Source organism: Coregonus lavaretus, assembly GCF_964263955.1.
Source record: "Coregonus lavaretus genome assembly, chromosome: 4".
Classification (NCBI taxonomy): Eukaryota; Metazoa; Chordata; class Actinopteri; order Salmoniformes; family Salmonidae; genus Coregonus; species Coregonus lavaretus.
The window spans coordinates 39232779-39255971 of NC_139991.1; the positions used below are offsets into that span (position 1 = coordinate 39232779).

At 44.4% G+C, this 23193-nt stretch overlaps 1 protein-coding gene across 1 annotated transcript in view; it reads left to right on the top strand.

The window, feature by feature from the left end:
* LOC311127282 (cytoskeleton-associated protein 5-like) overlaps window positions 1-22700 on the top strand; it is a 94880-nt gene extending 72180 nt beyond the window's left edge. The window contains exons 33-43 of the mRNA XM_084159089.1: window positions 229-420; window positions 898-1018; window positions 1243-1422; window positions 8358-8545; window positions 13231-13306; window positions 14682-14870; window positions 16895-17002; window positions 17146-17220; window positions 17450-17612; window positions 17864-17970; window positions 22156-22700. Coding sequence (XP_084015215.1) covers window positions 229-420; window positions 898-1018; window positions 1243-1422; window positions 8358-8545; window positions 13231-13306; window positions 14682-14870; window positions 16895-17002; window positions 17146-17220; window positions 17450-17612; window positions 17864-17970; window positions 22156-22395 — 1639 coding nt within the window. The 3' untranslated portion in view covers window positions 22396-22700. The remainder of the gene's footprint in view (window positions 1-228; window positions 421-897; window positions 1019-1242; window positions 1423-8357; window positions 8546-13230; window positions 13307-14681; window positions 14871-16894; window positions 17003-17145; window positions 17221-17449; window positions 17613-17863; window positions 17971-22155) is intronic.
* The last annotated feature ends 493 nt before the right edge of the window (window positions 22701-23193 follow it).

Genomic DNA, 23193 nt, shown 5'->3' on the forward strand with positions numbered 1-23193 from the left:
TTAATCTGTACCAAGAATACATTACTTATATCTCGAACTGTATTCTCTTCACCCACCTTTTCACTTACATTTTCTACTACCTTATTTGACTGCATTCCTTTAACATTGAAATAAAATAATTTCACAAAAAGATGAAAGCTTTGAGTGGGTCAATTTAAGTAATACTGGCACAGACATGATTTCAAATGTTTTGCTTTTTTGCAACTTATATTCTCCTCCCCCTTCCAGTCAGATCCGTCTGAATACCCTGGTCCAGTACCAGCAGGCTGAGCCCTCCCATGTTATCCCTGTTGGGGAGTTCCATCTGGACCTGGAGCTGCTGGAGCAGCTGGAGAGTGACCACACCTCTGATGAGCTGCCTGACCTGGTGCAACACCAACTAGATAACCTGCTGGACCCCGTTATCATCCCAGAGCCCAAGTAAGAGGTTACCACATAAACACACCTCTGTCAGCATGCTGCCTGACCTAGTGCAACATAAACACACAGGTATTCGGACACACCTTCAAATGAGTGGATTCGGCTATTTCAGCCAGTGCCCAACCTCACTAATGCTCCTGTGGCTGAATGGAAGCAAGTCCCAGCACCAATGTTCCAACATCAAGTGGAACGCCTTCCCAGAAGAGTGGAGGCTGTTAGAGCAGCAAAGAGGGGACCAACTCCATATTAATGCCCATGATTTTGGAATGAGATGTTCGACGAGCAGGTGTCCACATACTTTTGGTCATGTAGTGTAGCTCATAGCCCAGGTCTGAGTTGATAACCTCTGCAACTCAGCAAGCAACTCTTGCCCAAGCAAGTAACATACGCATTCACCCACTGCATGTCAGAGCCCAAGCACTTCAGCACTGTGCCTCTGTCGTCCTGTGCCTCAGTGATGATGTACTTCCTCCCCAGGCTCCGCCCAGTTCCTGCCAACTTTGATGAGCTGCACGCAGGCCCCCCCTCCACCATCAACCTGGTTATCTCCCAGGTGGCCTCTGGAGATATTAACACTAGCATGCAGGCCCTTGCACAGGTACACACATAGTTAATCTCTCTTCAACAACGCCAGTGTCCAACTCCAAAGTGTATTAGTGTATTTGTATACACAGATGTGCTATGGTGTGTGTGCGCTTGGATGCAGCTATACACTCATGAATGCACCCACATGCTCACCTATCTCTCTTCTCTTCTTCCTCATCCTCTCACCCTCACTCACGCAGTTGTATTTCCATTACCTTCTCTCCTCTCCCCCTGTAGATAGATGAGGTGCTTCGTCAGGAGAGCAGGGCGGAGGTGATGGTTGGTCACATAGACCAGTTCCTCATCGCTACCTCCCTCCAGCTCCGTCTGGCCCACAGCACACACATGGCTGACACACGCCTTCCCAAGGAGGACATCTTCAAACTCTACAGCTGTGCCATTGGAAACATGCTTACAGTGAGTACTGGATGAAAGGTGTGTGTGTTAGGGATGTCATACGATATAAAAATGAATTCCATTAATAGCATGATTTGCTGTAATTGAGAAATCTTAATTTGAGAAATAGCTAATATTTGGCCCTAATTAAAGCTGTTTCAATTAAACATTTTCCGTTGGGTTGTAGGTACAATATACACTATATATGCAAAAGTATGTGGACACCCCATCAAATGGGTGGATTCGGCTATTTCAGCCACACCCGTTGCTGACAGGGGTATAAAATCGAGCACACAGGCATGCAGTCTCCATAGACAAACATTGGCAGTAGAATGGCCTTACTGAAGAGCTCAGTGACTTTCAACGTGGCACCATCATAGGATGCGACCTTTCCAACAAGTCAGTTTGTCAAATTTCTGCCCTGCTAGAGCTGCCCCGGTAAACTGTAAGTGCTGTTATTGTTAAGTGGAAATGTCTAGGAGCAGCAGCTGCTCAGCCACAAAGTGGTAGGCCACACAAGCTCACAGAATGGGACCGCCAAGTGCTGAAGAGCATAGCGCGTAAAAATCGTCTGTCCACCGTTGCAACACACTCAGTACAGAGTTCCAAACTGCCTCTGGAAGCAACGTCCACGCAATAGCTGTTCGTCGGCAGCCGCACACAAGCCTAAGATCACCATGCGCAATGCCAAGTGTCGGCTGGAGTGGTGTAAAGCTCACCGCCATTGGACTCTAGAGTGATGATTCACGCTTCACCATCTGGCAGTCCGACTGACGAATCTGGGTTTGGCGGATGCCAGGAGAACGCTTACCTGCCCGACTGCATAGTACCAACTGTAAAGTTTGGAGGACGAATAATGGTCTGGGGCTGTTTTTACATGGTTCGGGCTAGGCCCCTTAGTTCCAGTGAAGGGAAATCTTAATGCTACAGCATGCAATGACATTCTAGATGATTCTCTGCTTCCAGTTTGAGGAAGGCCCTTTCCTGTTTCAGCATGAAAATGTCCCCGTGCACAAAGCAAGGTCTATACAGAAATGGTTTGTCGATCGGTGTGGAAGAACTTGACTGGCCTGCACAGAGCCCTGACCTCAACCCCATTGAACACCTTTGGGATGAAATAGAACGCCGACTGCGAACCAGGCCTAATCTCCCAACTTCAGTGCCCGACCTCATAATGCGCTTGTGGCTGAATGGAAGCAAGTCCCTGCAGCAATGTTCCAACATCTAGTGGAAAGCCTTCCCAGAAGAGTGGAGGCTGTTATAGCAGCAAAGGGGGTACCAACTCCATGTTAATGCACATGATTTTGGAATGAGATGTTTGACGAGCAGGTGTCCACATACATTTGGTCATGTAGTGTATTTTTATTATAGGGGAAGAAAACAAAATAAACTGTATTCTAAGACATCTCAGCCAGATCTGATAGAAAATATCATACAGCTATTATAGGTTATCCATGTTCAACTTGTACTAGTTACAAGGTCCTACTGTACTACAATTGGAATCATTTGCCTAAAGGGTTGAAGGTAGAGGAGGCCTCTCCCTCTCTTGTTGCTTGGGAGTGGAGCTCTGGTTTTGCACAAGGGGAATTAGTGATTTACTGAAGCCTTGCATCACGACAGGGCTCCTGGCTGCTCTCCCTCATCCAGCCTTCACACGTCCGCATCGGTTATCGCCTGCTTTTGTCTGGCCACTGTATGGCCAAAGGCTCGCCCCATGTTGTTTGCGTGCTGTCCTGCTGTGCTCTGTAGACCTAGTGAAGGAAAAGCTGCCGAAAAGTGCTCAACATTTACATTTTAGTCATTTAGCAGACGCTCTTATCCAGAGCGACTTACAGTTAGTGAGTGCATACATTATTTTTTTAATTTTATGTGGGAACTCCTTCAAGACTGTTGGAAAAGCATTCCAGGTGAAGCTGGTTGAGAGAATGCCAAGAGAATGCCAAGAGTGTGCAAAGCTGTCATCAAGGCAAAGGGTGGCTATTTGAAGAATCTCAAATATAAAATATATATTTTGATTTAACACTTTTTTTGGTTACTACATGATCCCATATGTGTTATTTCATAGTTTTGATGTCTTCATTATTATTCTACAATGTAGAAAATAGTAAAAAATTAAGAAACCCTTGAATGAGTAGGTGTTCTAAAACATAATAAAAAAAATATACAGTGAGGGGGAAAAAAGTATTTGATCCCCTGCTGATTTTGTACGTTTGCCCACTGACAAAGACATGATCAGTCTATAATAAATAATGGTAGGTTTATTTGAACAGTGAGAGACCGAATAACAACAACAAAATCCAGAAAAACGTGTGTCAAAAATGTTATAAATTGATTTGCATTTTAATGAGGGAAATAAGTATTTGACCCCCTCTCAATCAGAAAGATTTCTAGCTCCCAGGTGTCTTTTATACAGTTAACGAGCTGAGATTAGGAACACACTCTTAAAGGGAGTAATCCTAATCTCAGTTTGTTACCTGTATAAAAGACAGCTGTCCACAGAAGCAATCAATCAATCAGATTCCAAACTCTCCACCATGGCCAAGACCAAAGAGCTCTCCAAGGATGTCAGGGACAAGATTGTAGACCTACACAAGGCTGGAATGGGCTACAAGACCATCGCCAAGCAGCTTGGTGAGAAGGTGACAACAGTTGGTGCGACTATTCGCAAATGGAAGAAACACAAAAGACCTGTCGGTCTCCCTCGGCCTGGGGCTTCATGCAAGATCTCACCTCGTGGAGTTGCAATGATCATGAGAACGGTGAGGAATCAGCCCAGAACTACACGGGAGGATGTCTCCCGAGTGGCGCAGTGGTCTAAGGCACTGCATCGCAATGCTAGCTGTGCCACTAGAGATCCTGGTTCGAATCCAGGCTCTGTCGTAGCCGGCCGCGACCGGGAGACCCATGGGGCGGCACACAATTGGCCCAGCGTCGTCCAGGGTAGGGGAGGGTATGGCCGGCAGGGATGTAGCTCAGATGGTAGAGCATGGCGTTTGCAACGGCAGGGTTGTGGGTTCGATTCCCACGGGGGGCCAGTATGAAAAAAATAAAAATGTATGCACTCACTAACTGTAAGTCGCTCTGGATAAGAGCGTCTGCTAAATGACTAAAATATAAAACATTTAAAATCTTGTCAATGATCTCAAGGCAGCTGGGATCATAGTCACCAAGAAAACAATTGGTAACACACTACGCCGTGAAGGACTGAAATCTTGCAGTGCCTGCAAGGTCCCCCTGCTCAAGAAAGCACATATACATGCCCGTCTGAAGTTTGCCAATGAACATCTGAATGATTCAGAGGAGAACTGGGTGAAAGTGTTGTGGTCAGATGAGACCAAAATGGAGCTCTTTGGCATCAACTCAACTCGCCGTGTTTGGAGGAGGAGGAATGCTGCCTATGACCCCAAGAACACCATCCCCACCGTCAAACATGGAGGTGGAAACATTACGCTTTGGGGGGGGGGGTTCTGCTAAGGGGACAGGACAACTTCACCACATCAAAGGGACGATGGACGGGGCCATGTACCGTCAAATCTTGGGTGAGAACCTCCTTCCCTCAGCCAGGGCATTGAAAATGGGTCGTGGATGGATATTCCAGCATGACAATGACCCAAAACACACGGCCAAGGCAACAAAGGAGTGGCTCAAGAAGATGCACATTAAGGTCCTGGAGTGGCCTAGCCAGTCTCCAGACCTTAATCCCATAGAAAATCTGTGGAGGGAGCTGAAGGTTCGAGTTGCCAAACGTCAGCCTTGAAACCTTAATGACTTGGAGAAGATCTGCAAAGAGGAGTGGGACAAAATCCCTCCTGAGATGTGTGCAAACCTGGTGGCCAACTACAAGAAACGTCTGACCTCTGATTGTCAACAAGGGTTTTGCCACCAAGTACTAAGTCATGTTTTGCAGAGGGGTCAAATACTTATTTCCCTCATTACAATGCAAATAGATTTATAACATTTTTGACATGCGTTTTTCTGGATTTTTTTGTTGTTATTCTGTCTCTCACTGTTCAAATAAACCTACCATTAAAATTATAGACTGATCATGTCTTTGTCAGTGGGCAAATGTACAAACTCAGCAGGGGATCAAATACTTTTTTCCCTCACTGTATTTCTCAAAGCTAAGGATCCGGATCACGTTCTGCGCATGTGTTATTACGTAGCTGCTGCACACACTCCCACTCCCTTTGTTTCTCTTTACTCACCCTCTTCTGAACCATGATGGTGTAGCCTATATGTATGTCTCTGCCTCGTATTTCTGAACAGTTGAAATAAAAACCTTGTGGCGATTTGAACAAGCATTCCAATATATAGATGGATAGATCGATTATATTATGAAGGCTATACAACCAGTCTGTTGTAATGGATATTGCCGTTGCACAAGCAGGACACTGTCCCTACACATTGCATTGGAGCAAAAACAGTCAATCAACTCCAATTTTGTTTGTCACATACACATGTTTAGCAGATGTCATTGCAGGTGTAGTGAAATGCTTTTTTTGTGGTGTAGGCTAATCTTTATAGTTGCTGCCATATCGTAGCCACTAGCCAGAGTTCCTGAAAAATGAACACTACTACTTTGACTGCATGTCTGCCTCCTGCTAGTCAATGGTTGCAATGATGATAAAAAAATAAAATTAAATCGCTAATTATACTGTGTGTCTGTGTCTCGCTTATGTTTGATATCCTGCCTAGATAACTGCATGTAACGCCCCACTTGAGTTTTGCAACTGCGTTTTAACCACACACGGGCCCTACTATCTGCTATTTCGCTTCTCAATGATCATGCAAGTCCCACACGAGTAGGCTACCTAGCTGTTCCGCCTCTGGGCAGCCGAACATGTATCCGGACCTATAACCAGTCTGACAATGGGCAAGTTTGTTTTGCATAGCCCTGTGCACTATTATTCCCTATGTCGTTTGTCACCTACTGCTTTAACCTGCCTACTATTTGTGATGATTATCTTAATAGTATGCTGCCATATCATAACGAGAGTTGCTGAAAAAAGAACGAGCCAATGCTTGCAATGATGAGAAAATAACATTGCATCGCTATTTTGACTGCCTATCTGTTTTGCTTGTTTGATATGCTTGCCTAAATATCTACATGTAACTCAGCAGCTAAGAAGAACATAATCGCTAGACTGCCTGTGTGTCGTGCTTATGTTTGCAATACTCGGGTTAAAGGTCTCCATCACTGCAATGGATTTCTGTCATGGATTCTGGAAGTTGTTTTTGAGACCAGTGTAGATCTGCAATGAAAATCTCAGGGGGGGGTGGTGGCTGGTTTGACAGCCTAATACCGAAGCATGACTGTTTATTCCCGAAGTCAATGTGCGGGGGCACCGGTTAGTCGATGTAATTGAAGTAATATGTACATGTGGGTAGAGTTAAAGTTACTATGCATAGATAATAAACAGAGTAGCAGCAGCGTAAAAGATGGGGTGGGGGGGACAATGCAAATAGTCTGGGTAGCCATGATTATGGCTTGAGGGTAGAAGCTGTTAAAAATCAGTTTGGACCTAGACATGGCGCTTCGGTACCGCTTGCTGTGCGGTAGCAGAGAGAACAGTCTATGACTAGGGTGGCTGGAGTCTGACAATTTTTAGGGCCTTCCTCTGACACCGCCTGGTATAGAGGTCCTGGATGGCAGGAAGCTTGGCCCCAGTGATGTACTGGGCCGTACGCACTACCCTCTGTAGTGCCTTGCGGTCGGAGGCCGAGCAGTTGCCATACCAGGCGGTGATGCAACCAGTCAGGATGCTCTCGCTGGTGCAGCTATATAACTTTTTGAGGATCTTTGACCCATGCCAAGTCTCCTGAGGGGGAATAGGCTTTGTCATGCCCTCTTCATGACTGTCTTGGTGTGTTTGGACCATGATAGTTTGTTGGTGATGTGGACACCAAGGAACTTGAAGCTCTCAACCAGTTCCACTACAGCCCCGTCGATGAGAATGGGGGCATGCTCAGTCCTCTTTTTTTCCTGTAGTCCACAATCATCTCCTTTTTCTTGATCACGTTGAGGAGAGGTTGTTATCCTGGCACCACACGGCCAGGTCTCTGACCTCCTCCCTATAGGCTGTCTCATCGTTGTCTGTGATCAGGCCTCCCACAGTTGTCGTCGGCAAACTTAATGATGGTGTTGGAGTCGTGCCTGGCCATGCAGTCATGGATGAACGGGAGGGGACTGAGCACGCACCCCTGAGGGGCCCCCGTGTTGAGGATCAGCGTATCAGTATTGTTACCTACCCTATAGTAGAATAGTTACCTAGTCAGCTTGTGTGTTCTATGCAAGATAAATAATCCTCTAGAGGCGCATTCAAGTTGCGAGAGCCATGGGGAGGGAAACGTATTTTGACAAGCAGTCAGGGGAAACAAATCGTAATGCATTCGTGGGAAAACACTTCAAAGCAGTTTGGACTTTTGTTAAAAAGAGGGAGGTCCCAGTTTTCCATTGCTGACTTATTGATTTACTCCTTCAATTGTGCGAGTGGCATTGTTTTACGAATGCAGTTAGAATTGGAGTTTCATGCATGGTTTAGACTTAGAGATTGTAGTTGAGTGGGCAGCAGTTATGTACGGGAAAAAAATCCTGCACATGCAGAGAAATCTCTCATTAGCTATGGCAAGAAAATCCGGAACTGCAGCCACTTATTTTTATTAAACTGCAACATAGATAGCCATGAATTTCACAAACATGGTTGTAGCTATTTAAATCATTGCCCATTCCTGTTTTTTGTTTTGTTTAGTTCATCTTTAAGATTTAGAAATTGGTCTGTTTAGGTCCTTCACAGATTTAAAGAGATTGTAGTTGAGTAATATGGACTGTGTTCTGCCACACAAATGAATACACTGCTTTTAAGATGAATGAGAGTAAGACAAAAATAACTTATTTGCACCTTATTTCCATCAGGGGCTGCTTATATAATAGTGTACATTATACCATCTCTCCCTAGTTGTTTGGTGTGGCACGGCTGGCGAGGGAAGCCTCCATGGGGGTGCTAAAGGACCTGGTCCAGGGTCTGGTGACAGTTCTGCTGGACCCCCGGATAGAGGAGAGCCAGGAGGGACAACAGCTCATCCGCTCTGTTAACATGCTGCTGAGACGACTCTTCGAGGGCTCAGACCAGACCAACATACTCAGGTGTGTGTATGTGTCAGTGAAGGAAGGGGAGGACAATCAGTGAATTTCATAAAAATAGTGAAACATTAAAGGTATCCTTTTTAGTTAAAACTACTAAATATATTCACGTCAACAAATGACTGATTTAAAAAACTGTTTTGCAATGACGGTCTACAGTAGCCTCAACAGCACCCTCTAGGGTAGCACCATGGTGTAGCTGGAGGACAGCTAGTTTCCGTCCTCTGGGTACATTGACTTCAATACAAAACCTAGGAGGCTCATGGTTCTCACCCTCTTCCATAGACTTACACAGTGATTTATGACGACTTCCGGAGGATGTCCTCCAACCTCGGAGCTCTTGCCGTATGAACTGACATGTTGTCCATCCAATCAAATGATCAGAGAATGAATCTAAACTCAGCAGAAAAAGAAACGTCCCTTTTTCAGGACCCTGTCTTTCAAAGATCATTTGTAAAAATCCAAATAACTTCACAGATCTTCATTGTAAAGGGTTTAAACACTGTTTCCCATGCTTGTTCAATGAACCATAAACAATTAATGAACATGCACCTGTAGAACGGTCGTTAAGACACTAACAGCTTACAGACGGTAGGCAATTAAGGTCAGCGTTATGAAAACTTAGGACACTAAAGAGGCCTTTCTACTGACTCTGAAAAACATCAAAAGAAAGATGCCCAGGGTCCTTGCTCATCTGCGTGAACGTGCCTTAGGCATTCTGCAAGGAGGCATGAGGACTGCAGATGTGGCCAGGGCAATAAATTGCAATGTCCGTACTGTGAGATGCCTAAGACAGCGCTACAGGGAGACAGGACGGACAGCTGATCGTCCTCACTGTGGCAGACCACGTGTAACACCTACACAGGATGGGTACATCCGAACATCACACCTGCGGGACAGGTACAGGATGGCAACAACTGCCCGAGTTACACCAGGAATGCACAATCCCTCCATCAGTGCTCAGACTGTCGGCAATAGGCTGAGCGAGGCTGGACTGAGGGCTTGTAGGCCTGTTGTAAGGCAGGTCCTCACCAGACATCACCGGCAACAACGTCGCCTATGGGCACAAACCCACCGTCACTGGACCAGACAGGACTGGCAAAAAGTGCTCTTCACAGACGAGTCGCGGTTTTGTCTCAACGGGGGTGATGGTCGGATTCGCGTTTATCGTCGAAGGAATGAGCGGGATCGATTTGGAGGTGGAGGGTCCGTCATGGTCTGGGGCGGTGTATCATCCTGATATGACCCTCCAGCGTGACAATGCCACCAGCCATATTGCTCGTTCTGTGTGTGATTTCCTGCAAGACAGGAATGTCAGTGTTCTGCCATGGCCAGCGAAGAGCCCTGATCTCAATCCCATTGAGCGCATTTTTGGACCTGTTGGATCGGAGGGTGAGTGCTAGGGCCATTCCCCCCAGAAATGTCAGGGAACTTGCAGATGCCTTGGTGGAAGAGTGGTGTAGCATCTTACAGCAAGAACTGGCAAATCTGGTGCAGTCCATGAGGAGGAGATGCACTGCAGTACTTAATGCAGCTGGTGGCCACACCAGATACCCCCCCCCCCCCTTTGTTCAGTGACACATTATTCAATTTCTGTGGAACTTGTTCAGTTTATGTCTGTTGAATCTTGTTATGTTCATACAAATATTTACACATGTTAAGTTTGCTGAAAATAAACTAATTTGACAGAGAGGACGTTTCTGTTTAGTACTAAAAGCATAAGCTACAGCGAGACAATAGTTGAACAGTTTTTAACAAATTAATTTCTTCAAATATTAAGGACAAGCAGCAGCAAGAGCTAGCTATATATATATATATATATATTTTCCTTCGTTCATTTGGCCTACTCAACAACCTGACTCTGAGAGGAATGATATACAGTACCAGTCAAAAGTTTGGACACACCTACTCATTCAAGGGTTTTTCTTTATTTTTACTATTTTCTACATTGTAGAATAATAGTGAAGACATCAAAACTATGAAATAACACATTGAATCATGTAGTAACCAAAAAAGTGTTAAACAAATCAAAATATATTTTATATTTGAGATTCTTCAAATAGCCACCCCTTGCCTTGATGACAGCTTTTCGCATTCTCTCAACCAGCTTCATGAGGTAGTCACCTGGAATGCATTTCAATTTACAGGTGTGCCTTCTTAAAAGTTAATTTGTGGAATTTCTTTCCTCCTTTATGTGTTTGAGTCAATCAGTTGTGTTGTGACAAGGTAGGGGTGGTATACAGAAGATAACCCTATTTGGTAAAAGACCAAGTCCATATTATGGCTTGAACAGCTCAAATAAGCAAAGAGAAACGTCAGTCCATCATTACTTTAAGACATGAAGGTCAGTCAATCTGGAAGATTTCAAGAACTTTGAAAGTTTCTTCAAGTGCAGTCGCAAAAACCATCAAGCGCTATGATGAAACTGGCTCTCATGAGGACCACCACAGGAAAGGAAGACCCAGAGTTACCTCTGCTGCAGACGATAAGTTCATTAGTTACCAGCTTCAGAAATTGCAGCGCAAATAGATGCTTCAGAGTTCAAGTAACAGACACATCTCAACATCAACTGTTTAGAGGAGACTGCGTGAATCAGACCTTCATGGTTGAATTGCTGCAAAGAAACCACTACTAAAGGACACCAATAAGAAGACGCTTGGGCCTTGAAACACGAGCAATGAACCTTAGACCGGTGGAAATCTGTCGTTTGGTCTGATGAGTCTTGATTTTTGGTTCCAACCGCCGTGTCTTGTGAGACGCAGAGTAGGTGAACGGATAATCTCAGAATGTGTGGTTCCCACCGTGAAGCATGGTGGTGTGATGGTGTGGGGGTGCTTTGCTGGTGACACTGTCTCTGATTTATTTAGAATTCAAGGAATACTTAACCAGCATAGCTACTGCAGCGATACGCCATCCCATCTGGTTTGCGCTTAGTGGGACTATCATTTGTTTTTCAACAGGACAATGACTCAGCCCACCTCCAGGCTGTGTAAGGGCTATTTAACCAAGAAGGAGAGCAATGGAGTGCTACATCAGATGACCTGGCCTCCACAATCACCCAACCTCAACCCAATTGAGATGGTTTGAGATGAGTTGGACTGCAGAGTGAAGGAAAAGCAGCCAACAAGTGCTCAGCATATGTGAGAACTCCTTCAAGACTGTTGGAAAAGCATGGTTTAGAGAATTCCAATAATTTTTTAAGCTGTCATCAAGGCAAAGGGTGGCTACTTTGAATAATCTAAAATCTAAAATATATTTTGATTTGTTTAACACTTTTTTAGTTACTACATGAGTCCATGTGTTATTTAATAGTTTTGATGTCCTCACTATTATTCTACAAAAATAAAGAAAAACCCTTGAATGAGTAGGTGTTTCCGAACTTTTGACTGGTACTGCATATGTTGGCTTGCTATCAAGCACTGCAACTTCCAAGTCAATGTAAGCTTCCGGTTTTATTAATTATTGTCACCGGGGCTGGCCAGTGTAACTGCTAAACTACACAGATTGGATTGTGGGTTTACTAACACGTTTAGTTCTAGTTTGTTGGCTAACAATATGGTGACAACAATTTAGGCTGGTTAGCCATTATGATATGAAGGTTTGGCTTGGATAGGTTTTTGCGACTGGTCAGACTGTTGATTTGATTTGTTGTGTTGTGCACTGAAGTCCACAAGCGAAGGGAAAAGGTGAGGAGGAAAGCGCGTAGATGCAAGAAGTAATTATACAATAAGCAAAGTGATAATGCTGGATGTGGCTGCTATGGAAGTGAACTGTGTGCGGGTGATCAGAGCTAAACGGAAGCAAACAAAATGTGGAGGGACCTTACCTGAATTTGTCCAATAGAAACTCTTGTTTTGCAACTGTTTGAACAAATGATTACACCTCAGATCAGCTAGATGCAGGCAAGCGTGTTTACATTTACATTTTACATTTTAGTCATTTAGCAGACGCTCTTATCCAGAGCGACTTACAGTTAGTGAATACATATATTATTATTTTTTTATACTGGCCCCCCGTGGGAATTGAACCCACAACCCTGGCGTTGCAAACGCCATGCTCTATCAACTGAGCTACATCCCTGCCGGCCATTCCCTCCCCTACCCTGGACGACGCTGGGCCAATTGTGCGCCGCCCATGAGTCTCCCGGTCGCGGCCGGCTGCGACAGAGCCTGGATTCGAACCAGGATCTCTAGTGGCACAGTTAGCACTGCGATGCAGTGCCTTAGACCACTGTGCCACTTCAAGGCGGTATTGAATGTGTCACTGTCGGTCACCTTGACTACTCCAATTTGTCTCTCGACCTGTGAACCTACGTTATAACATTTCATTTGTAGGCTAGGTTGTAGCAATCTCTTGATTGGTTTAGGGCAAATTTGAGTATGATGTAGTAGCCTAAACCTATCGCTGTTACTTTGAGCTGGGTGAATCGAATATGAATGACAGTTATCCAATATGCTGTAATGGAAATGAGGCCATGGTCCCCCCCCCAAAAAAAAATAATCTCCCTAATCTTGAACGGCACCAAATGCTCTGTGTGTACTGCACGCTGGAGAAAGCAGACCTGTAAGCATCAAATAATTGTATTAGTTTATTCATTTGTATAATGTAGTATTGGAGAGGACTGATCAGATGGTCTTCTAGCAGGTACTGTTATGTTTATTAATGTGCTGTCACCGCTTTTTCTCCAGTGCTCTTCTGGTGCTACTGCAGGACAGCCTCCTGTCCTCCGCTGGCTCCCCAAAATTCTCTGAACTCATTATGAAGGTAAAAATGTTTGGTCCAATTTGTGAAAAACTGTCATTTAATATCGCTTCCCTTTTTGTCCACTGTCCTGTGTTTCAAGTTATTGTCACGTGCACTAGTACATTGAAATGCCTTTCTTGCTTGCTCTTTCCCAACAATGCAGTAATCAAATATCAGTAGTACTATAAAAAATAAGTCAAGTAGAACAAAAACACAGGGTCAGTTCCAGGGTCAGTGCCAATACCGTATTTACAATGTGCAGGGATACTGGAGTGGTAGGGTAGATATGTATAGGGGTAAGGTGACTGGGCATCAGGGTATACGCTGTGTGTACAAAACATTAAGAACACCTGCTCTTCCCATGACATGGTTTTCACCTGGTCAGTCTATGATCCCTTATTGATGTCACTTGTTAAATCCGCTTCAATCAGTGTAGCTGAAGGGGAGGAGACAGGTTAAAGAACGATTTTTAACCCTTGAGACATGGATTGTGTATGTGTGCCATTGAGGGTGAATGGGAAAGACAAAATATTTAAGTACCTTTTGAATAGGGTGTGGTAGTAGGTGCCAGGCGCACTGGTTTGAGTGTCAAGAACTGCAACGCAGCTGGGTTTTTCACGCTCAACAATTTCCATGTGTATCAAGAATGGTCCACCACCCAAAGGACATCCAGCCAACTTGACTCAACTGTGGGAAGCGTTGGAGTCAACATGGGCCAGCATCCCTGTGGAATGCTTTCGACACCTTGCAGAGTCATGACCTGACAAATTGAGGCTTTTCTGAGGGCAAAAGGGGTGTGTGTGTGGGGAGGGGTTGCGCGCACAACTCAATTCAGTGTTAGGAAGGTGTTATTAATGTTTTGTATACTCAGTGTATGATAAACAGAGTAGCAGCAGTGTATATGATGATTGTATGTCAGTGTGTGCGTGCGTGTTGTGTCAGTATGAATGTGTGTGTGTGAGCAAATTAAGTGTGTGTGTGTAGAGTGTGCATGGAGTGTGTGTGTGTGTGTGCGCAAAAAGTGCAAAAGTTAAATGGAAAGGTCAATGCAGATGTCAATGTAGCCATTTTGTTAGCTATTTAGCAGTCTTATAGCTTGAGGATAGAAGCTGTTCAGGGGTCTATTGGTGTCAGACTTGATTCACCGGTACTGCTTGCTGTGTGGAAGCTGAGAGAACAGGCTATGGCTTGGGTGGCTGGAGTATTTAACAATTTTCTGGGCCTTCCTTTCACACCTCCTGATATAGAGGTCCTGGATGGCAGGGAGCTCAGTCCCAGTGATGTACTTGGTGGTGCGGACAGCCCAGCACATCACTGGGGCCGAGCTCCCTGCCATCAAGGACCTGTGTATGATTTTGTGTATGTAATCTAAACCTCTCTCTCTCTCTGTGTGTAGTGTCTGTGGCGTATGATCAAGTTCCTGCCTGATACCATAAACCGTCTTAATCTGGACAAGATCCTGCTGGATGTGCACAACTTCATGAAGCTCTTCCCCAAAGACCGCCTACGGCAGCTCAAGACTGACATGCCCCACCGCACACTCAAAACTCTGCTACACACACTCTGCCGCCTGGCAGGGCCCACGGTGGGAACACATACACACACACACACACACCATTAGATTCCCCTTTGCATCCTCATACACTCTCTATCTATCTATCTATATACACACACACAAAAGTATGTGGACACCCTTTCAAATGACTGGATTCGGCTATTTCAGCCACACCTGTTGCTGACAGGTGTATAAAATCGAGCACACAGCCATGCAATCTCCATAGACAAACATTGGCAGTAGAATGGCCTTACTGAAGAGCTCCGTGACTTTCAATGTGGCACCGTCATAGAATGCCACCTTTCCAACAAGTCAGTTCATAAAATTTCTGCCCAGCTAGAGCTGCCCCGGTCAACTGTAAGTGCTGCCGTTGTGAAGTATAAACGTCTAGGTGCAACAACTGCTCAGCTGCAAAGTGGCAGGCCACACAAGCTCACAGAACAGGACCGCTGAAGCGCTTAGCGCATAAAAATCGTCTGTCCTCGGTTGCAACACTCTCTACCGAGTTCCAAACTGCCTCTGGAAGCAACGTCAGCACAATAACTGTTCGTCGGGAGCTTAATGAAATGGGTTTCCATGGCCAAGCAGCAGCACACAAGCCTAAGATCACCATGTGCAATGCCAAGTGTTGGCTGGAGTGGTGTAAAGCTTGCCGCCGTTGGACTGTGGAGCAGTGGAAACGCATTCTCTGGAGTGATGAATCGCGCTTCATCATCTGGCAGTCCGACGAACAAATCTGTGTTTGGCGGATGCCAAGAGAACGCTAACTGCCCCAATGCATAGTGCCAACAGTGTTTTTCATGGTTCGGGCTAGTTCCAGTGAAGGGAAATCTTAACACTACAGCATACATTGACAATCTAGACAATTCTATGCGTCCAACTTTATGGCAACAGTTTGGGGAAGGCCATTTCCTGTTTCAGCATGACAATGCTTCTGTGCACAAAGCGAGGTACATACAGAAATGGTTTGTCAAGATTGGTGCGGAAGAATTTGACTGGCCTACATAGAGCCCTTACCGCAACTCCATTGAACACCTTTGGTATAAATTGGAACGCCGACAGCGAACCAGGCCTAATCGCCTGTCAGTGCCCAACCTCACTAATGCGCTTGTGGCTGAATGGAAACAAGTCCCCATAGCAATATTCCAACATCTAGTGGAAAGCCTTCCCAGAAGAGTGGAGACTGTTATAGGAACAAAGGGGGTACCAACGCCATATTAATGCCCATGATTTTGGAATGAGATGTTCGACGAGCAGGTGTCCACATACTTTTGGTCATGTAGTGTAATTTGCTTATTTAAACACCATTGGATTCTCCTTTGCTCCTCATAATTTGCTTATTTTATATTACACCCAACCACACTGGGCGTGTTGCGAGCGTTGCAAAATAATTTAACGTGTACATGTTATTCATTGCATGTACACTGCTTGCGCGTGTCAACGACCGTTTGTTGCAAAACGCTAAAATAGAACTTGGTTCTATTTGAGACACTCGGCACAGCTTCTCCCATCTACTCATTGGTTTTCACGTTGGTGCTTGGAAGATGATCGAGGAGAGATTAATCAAAGATAACTAACTAGGTTTCCCCTTTTATCTGTGGCTTAATCATCAGATTAGAGAAACGCATGATTTTGTATGACTCTGGGTCAAATCATACAAAGATCCGGCCACCAAAAAAAGGACCATATGCATTTCAGGTTAAATAACACCCCACTGTTAATCTCCCAGGACACAAACTAGCTAGCTAAATGTCCATTAACGTTTCATGTGTTTCTCCAGCTGCCCCCAAATTAATATAATTGATTCACAGTTGGTGTAGATATTTTAACCTGTGTATCATTATCATGTCTGGTGTGGATGGACAAAATCAACATAAACGTGATGGTGCACACGCAGCCAGTTTACTCAGGTTGTTGGCTTTCATGACAGACCCATTATGTCATGATTATATGCATGTTCACTGACTTGGCGCGATACATTTACTAAAACTTGATTTAAACATTTATCCCAATAGTTTTTGTTTGTTTTGAGTATTTGTCTTTTCCACAAACAGATCCTGGATCACCTGTCACTTATCGAGGACAAGATTGAGTCTGAGTTGGAGGCTCATCTGAAGAAGGTTGTCAAGTCTGCCAAGACGGAAAGAGAGACTGCACACACGGTACACTCCTACCCATCTAGTTTGTTCACGGGCTCTGTTTCCATCATGACAGAAATGGTTCTACATTTCCATCAAGGACACTCTGAATGCTGCTTGTTACTGAGTATAAAGCCTCATATCTTCTATCTGTTGTCTCCTAAAAGGTTCACAAATCAAAGGATGCAGAGGTGTTGGGGGAGATCTTCAAAAATATATCTTCCAAGGTGAACAGCAAAGAGGTGAGGTTCAGATTCCATGTAATTACTGTCAGACAATCTAACCCAATGGCAAACTGCACCCTAGAACGTTATCTACAAAATATGGGCCTTAGGTTAGGGATGAGAGGTTTGGCATCAGCCGTGTGTGTGAGTGGGTCTTCCTACCCAGTGTGATGGGTCTGGGTTTTTCCATGCTCTGCCATAGTGTTTCCCTGACAGCATGACTCTCTTTAATTGTGTGTGTGTGTAGGGTCTGTCTAAGCTGTGGGAGTTTAAGCAGAGACACCCTGAGGTGGACCTTGCCTCCCACCTGAAGAAGCTGCCACAGACCTTTCAGACCTTTGTAGAACACAGCCTGAACATACTCTGCACAGAGAGAGGAGACAAGGCCAGGATACCATCGCCCACCACAGGTACACACACAACAGTCCCCTGTAGGTCATTTGGTAGAGCATGGCGCTTGCAACGCCAGGGTTGTGGGTTCGTTTCCCACGGGGGGCCAGTATGAAAATGTATGCACTCACTAGCTAAGTCGCTCTGGATAAGAGCGTCTGCTAAATGACTAAAAAAAGAGGGGAGGCATAGCGGATACAGCCCCTCACAATAGGTGCACACAAATGCTTCTCAACACCACCTGTTCTAACCTATTATTTATCCTCATTAGGTGTAGGTCTGGACCCTACTCCTGGCAGAGAGGAGCTCAGACCCTCAGTCTACCAGGAGAGACTCAAGATACTCCGACAGCTGCACGGCCTGGAGAACACCACCAAGGTACAGTATTTGTAGGAAGGGATGCAAATTCTGGTCAATTTTGCTGCCGACTAACCGACCCCCATTAACTGGTGAATTCTTTAGTCTAAGACGATGGGGGAGGGTGGGTTGCTAAGCTGACATGTAGTTGTTTTAAGATGGTCGTACTATGAATCATTTAGCTATTTGATTTAGAATTGTATTAATAATAATATAATAATATGCCATTTAGCAGACGCTTTTATCCAAAGTGACTTACAGTCGTGTGTGCATACATTTTTAGGTATGGGTGGTCCCGGGAATCGAACCCACTACCCTGGCGTTACAAGCGCCATGCTCTACCAATTGAGCTACAGAGGACCACAATATTGGTTTTGGCCTTTACAACTAAAGCCCATAGAAACGCATTCAACACATTCATAAATGGCAAAAAGGACACCAAAAATTGTGTAAGAAACAAGGTGTCTGTCCTAAATCTAGTAGATATATATATTTTGTAAATCTGGAAAATTATTTTTTTTACACATATTTAACCCCTTTTTTTGGCTAGGCATAAAATACCTTCATACTTCCATTTGTTTTTTTAAACCGGTACCGGTTACCTTCAGACGAGTCCCATGACACTTGTGGGGGTCGTAGATCAAAACCGAGAACACCATGTTTGTGAGAATCTCCCCTTTCCATAGAGTGGTCATAATAGTTTTTATGTCAAACCGTTCGGACGCTACAGACGTTTTTGTAAGAAGACCAATTTTTGGGATGTCTCGTGGTCTGACAAACACCGCACTTGGCTCTGCCAGCTTCCACCGCAGATGCAGAAGGCGGAGGCGGTGGGTTGAGACTCATCCAATGCAAAAAAATCCTTACACTGATGGATTTGTATGGATTTTTTTTTGTTATGTAACTTAGATCAACTCTAGGGGTTAACAACTGGATAAACTCGTTCCAACTAGTAAAATGACGTGACCCACAGAAAATACTAATGCATGCGTACAAGGAACTTAAATTTTTCATTAAGAGCTGAAACGTGACAATAGCAAGCCTATCATCACAGTCAAGAGGCTATATTATTGAACATTCATTCAACTACTGAAATGAAATAGCCAATGTAAAAAAAAAAAAGCCTATTGGCAAATTTTACACAATCAGCTTGTCCAACAACTGGAAAAAATATTGTATCATAAAACAAATGAATGTAACGGGGGGGGTGTGAGTTGTCTATTTTCAGAGTGACAATGTTGTCTGTCTTATTCCCCACCGTATTGCCTATGCACTGGAATGGCGAATGGAGGATGCACATCCCGTGGTTCCTTTTTAATATAAGCCATGCCAGATAAGCTACTCAGGTTATAAAACAGTGCAATCTGCTTGATATTACAAGTTGAGAAATAAATATAGTAGCAATGGAAAGCAGTGATCCCCCTTTTTTTTAATGGTGACCATCAAAACTGTTTTCTCACGCGATTGCATTTAGAAATGTTGCGCAAGGACCAGGCTTAAATAGCAACCAGCTATTTGAGGAGCTGCGAGCTCTCGCTGCTGACCAGGTGATGTTCCGCTTAAACTTTGCTCTGTATGCGGTGGGTGTGTGATAATTAAGATGTATAGCGAATTATACAAATACACACACTTATTTAATTTTACTACATTATTCAAATTCACCTATAATCCGACAAGCATGACTGGTTACATGTATTTAGGCGGTTTACAGTTAACAATTAACATCCCTATTTGCAAGCAACATCCTCTGACGAACCTGATTATGCGAATAATCTAGAATCCTCAAAGGAAATATCAGCATTTTCCCACCAGTGGTACAGTGGGGAGAACAATTATTTGATACACTGCCGATTTTGCAGGTTTTCCTACTTACAAAGCATGTAGAGATCTGTAATTTTTATCATAGGTACACTTCAACTGTGAGAGACGGAATCTAAAACAAATCCAGAAAATCACATTGTATGATTTTTAAGTAATTAATTTGCATTTTATTGCATGACAAGTATTTGATCACCTACCAACCAGTAAGAATTCCGGCTCTCACAGACCTGTTAGTTTTTCTTTAAGAAGCCCTCCTGTTCTCCACTCATTACCTGTAACTGCACCTGTTTGAACTCGTTACCTGTATAAAAGACACCTGTCCACACACTCAATCAAACAGACTCCAACCTCTCCACAATGGCCAAGACCAGAGAGCTGTGTAAGGACATCAGGGATAAAATTGTAGACCTGCACAAGGCTGGGATGGGCTACAGGACAATAGGCAAGCAGCTTGTTGAGAATGAAACAACTGTTGGCGCAATTATTAGAAAATGGAAGAAGTTCAAGATGACGGTCAATCACCCTCGGTCTGGGGCTCCATGCAAGATCTCACCTAGTGGGGCAACAATGATCATGAGGAAGGTGAGGGATCAGCCCAGAACTACACGGCAGGACCTGGTCAATGACCTGAAGAGAGCTGGGACCACAGTTTCAAAGAAAACCATTAGTAACACACTACGCCGTCATGGATTAAAATCCTGCAGCGCACGCAAGGTGCCCCTGCTCAAGCCTGCGCATGTCCAGGCCCATCTGAAGTTTGCCAATGACCATCTGGATGATCCAGAGGAGGAATGGGAGAAGGTCATGTGGTCTGATGAGACAAAAATATAGCTTTTTTGTCTAAACTCCACTCGCCGTGTTTGGAGGAGGAAGAAGGATGAGTACAACCCCAAGAACACCATCCCAACCGTGAAGCATGGAGGTGGAAACATCATTCTTTGGGGATGCTTTTCTGCAAAGGGGACAGGACGACTGCACCGTATTGAGGGGAGGATGGAAGGGGCCATGTATCGCGAGATCTTGGCCAACAACCTCCATCCCTCAGTAAGAGCATTGAAGATGGGTCGTGGCTGGGTCTTCCAGCATGACAACGACCCGAAACACACAGCCAGGGCAACTAAGGAGTGGCTCCGTAAGAAGCATCTCAAGGTCCTGGAGTGGCCTAGCCAGTCTCCAGACCTGAACCCAATAGAAAATCTTTGGAGGGAGCTGAAAGTCCGTATTGCCCAGCGACAGCCCCGAAACCTGAAGGATCTGGAGAAGGTCTGTATGGAGGAGTGGGCCAAAATCCCTGCTGCAGTGTGTGCAAACCTGGTCAAGACCTACAGGAAACGTATGATCTCTGTAATTGCAAACAAAGGTTTCTGTACCAAATATTAAGTTCTGCTTTTCTGATGTATCAAATACTTATGTCATGCAATAAAATGCAAATTACTTAAAAATCATACAATGTGATTTTCTGGATTTTTGTTTTAGTTCCGTCTCTCACAGTTGAAGTGTACCTATGATAAAAATTACAGACCTCTACATGCTTTGTAAGTAGGAAAACCTGCAAAATCGGCAGTGTATCAAATACTTGTTGTCCCCACTGTATGTTTCCACCAAATAAATTTGTTGCAGATAAAAATCAGTGTGTGATGATGTAGTGCACACAATGTACTATTTCGCTTAAGGTTTCATGTACCGAATAAAAATCTGAAGTTCAATGTGTTTCCATCGCATTTTCAACTCTACCGATTTAGTTTAGTCACAAACTGTTGCGTTAAATAGCAAATGTGCCTGCTCTGGTCTTGGCACCTGCGTTCTAGCCAACAGCTCACAGGTAGGCTGTGCGGATTGGCTAGTCTACATGAGATTATTATGGATAAGAGCGAAAATATTTTTTATTTGTCAAGCATCGATTCACCAGAATAAGACCCTTGATTTATTGGAAAGCAGCATCAAGCTCATCACTGTGCACTTTCACCACCCTGTGGAGTTCATCATCATCATTTACTTAATCCGTAGTTTAATTTGAACTGCATGGTTTTCTGAGTCATAGTGGGAGGACCACACACCATATCATCGCGTGACTCCAAATTTACTTCGATATAATGGTTATTTTATCAATATTTGCGCATAAAGGCGTTTCCCCTGCCATTTACCGCGTACTTTAATTTTACTGACACAAAAAGACCCCACCATGACGAACAACCAAATCATCCGTCGGGATTTTTTAAATTACACCAAAACTTTTTTATGTACATTATGACTTTACTCGCATAAAAACAGTGGATGGAAATGTGGTTACTGAATCATATTTTTCGTTCTAGTAGTTTGATTGTTGCTGTGATTGTAAATAGTGAGTGGATTTACTTTCTCTCCTTTATCCCCTCTCCCGTGTAGCCCCAGCAGAGGGAGGATGAGGATAAGCGCGCCACTCTTCTCTCCAAGCCCCCCATGACCCCTTCCTCCTCTATGGTCGTGCTCCAGAGCAAAATGTCCCAGATCCTCCACAACCGCCAATCACAGGACCAGCCCCGCCCACAGAGCCCCTCCCGGCCCACTAACCCCGACTCCGCCTCCACGGGCAACCTAGCCGACCTCATGAAGAGACTACAGAAGATCAAGGGCAACCAACAATAAATTAGCCTGGGTGCCTGGGTCGGTTTCTGCTCTTGCCAACTCCTTATGAAATTGTCACGTTTGGCTTGATGATGACAAAATAGTTCAATAAGGGTGCAATCGTCAAAAAACAAATGGCTGCTCTCTTTCTCATGGGATGCTGGTGGCGTAAAGGACAAATGCACATAGTATAAATGGAGTGTTTGAGAGGTGTATGCAATCAGTTATTCCCGATGAAGGTGAGGGGTGTGTGATGAATGTGTGATGTAATGTTTGTATGGATTATACATGTTTTGTATTATATAAATAAAGTTTGACATATCTTGAATTGTTCTTCATGTACAAGGCTGAAAATGGTAGGGTAAAGGTCCAGTTCCTCATTGAGACCCCCTGATGCTATGTTGGGTGGGTGGGGGTTTGTAGCAAGAGATCTTACATTTTCAGCTGCATTTGACCACATTCTTAGTTCTTTCATAAGCGCCATCAGAGCGCGCAGTGGGCAATTCCAAAATAATTATGTGCAAAGGAATTTGAATGTCTCAATTTTAGTTGTGAAAGGATCAACTTGGGCGACGGACAAATGATCGACCTTTAGGCAACAGTGGGGTTTGTGCATCAGTCTGGGTTTTGCTAGACATTTTGGTGGTGTGCCCCTGCACAGTAGTAAAGTTTGGCTTGTTTTACTGACTCTGATCTTTGACTCGTTCAGTCAAAAGAACAAGTCTTCGACTCGTTTCATTAGAGTCCGTAATGCCCAGGACCCCGTACCGGCTAGCGATGAACTGAAAACTTTAAAAAATAATGTACTAGTCTCTCATT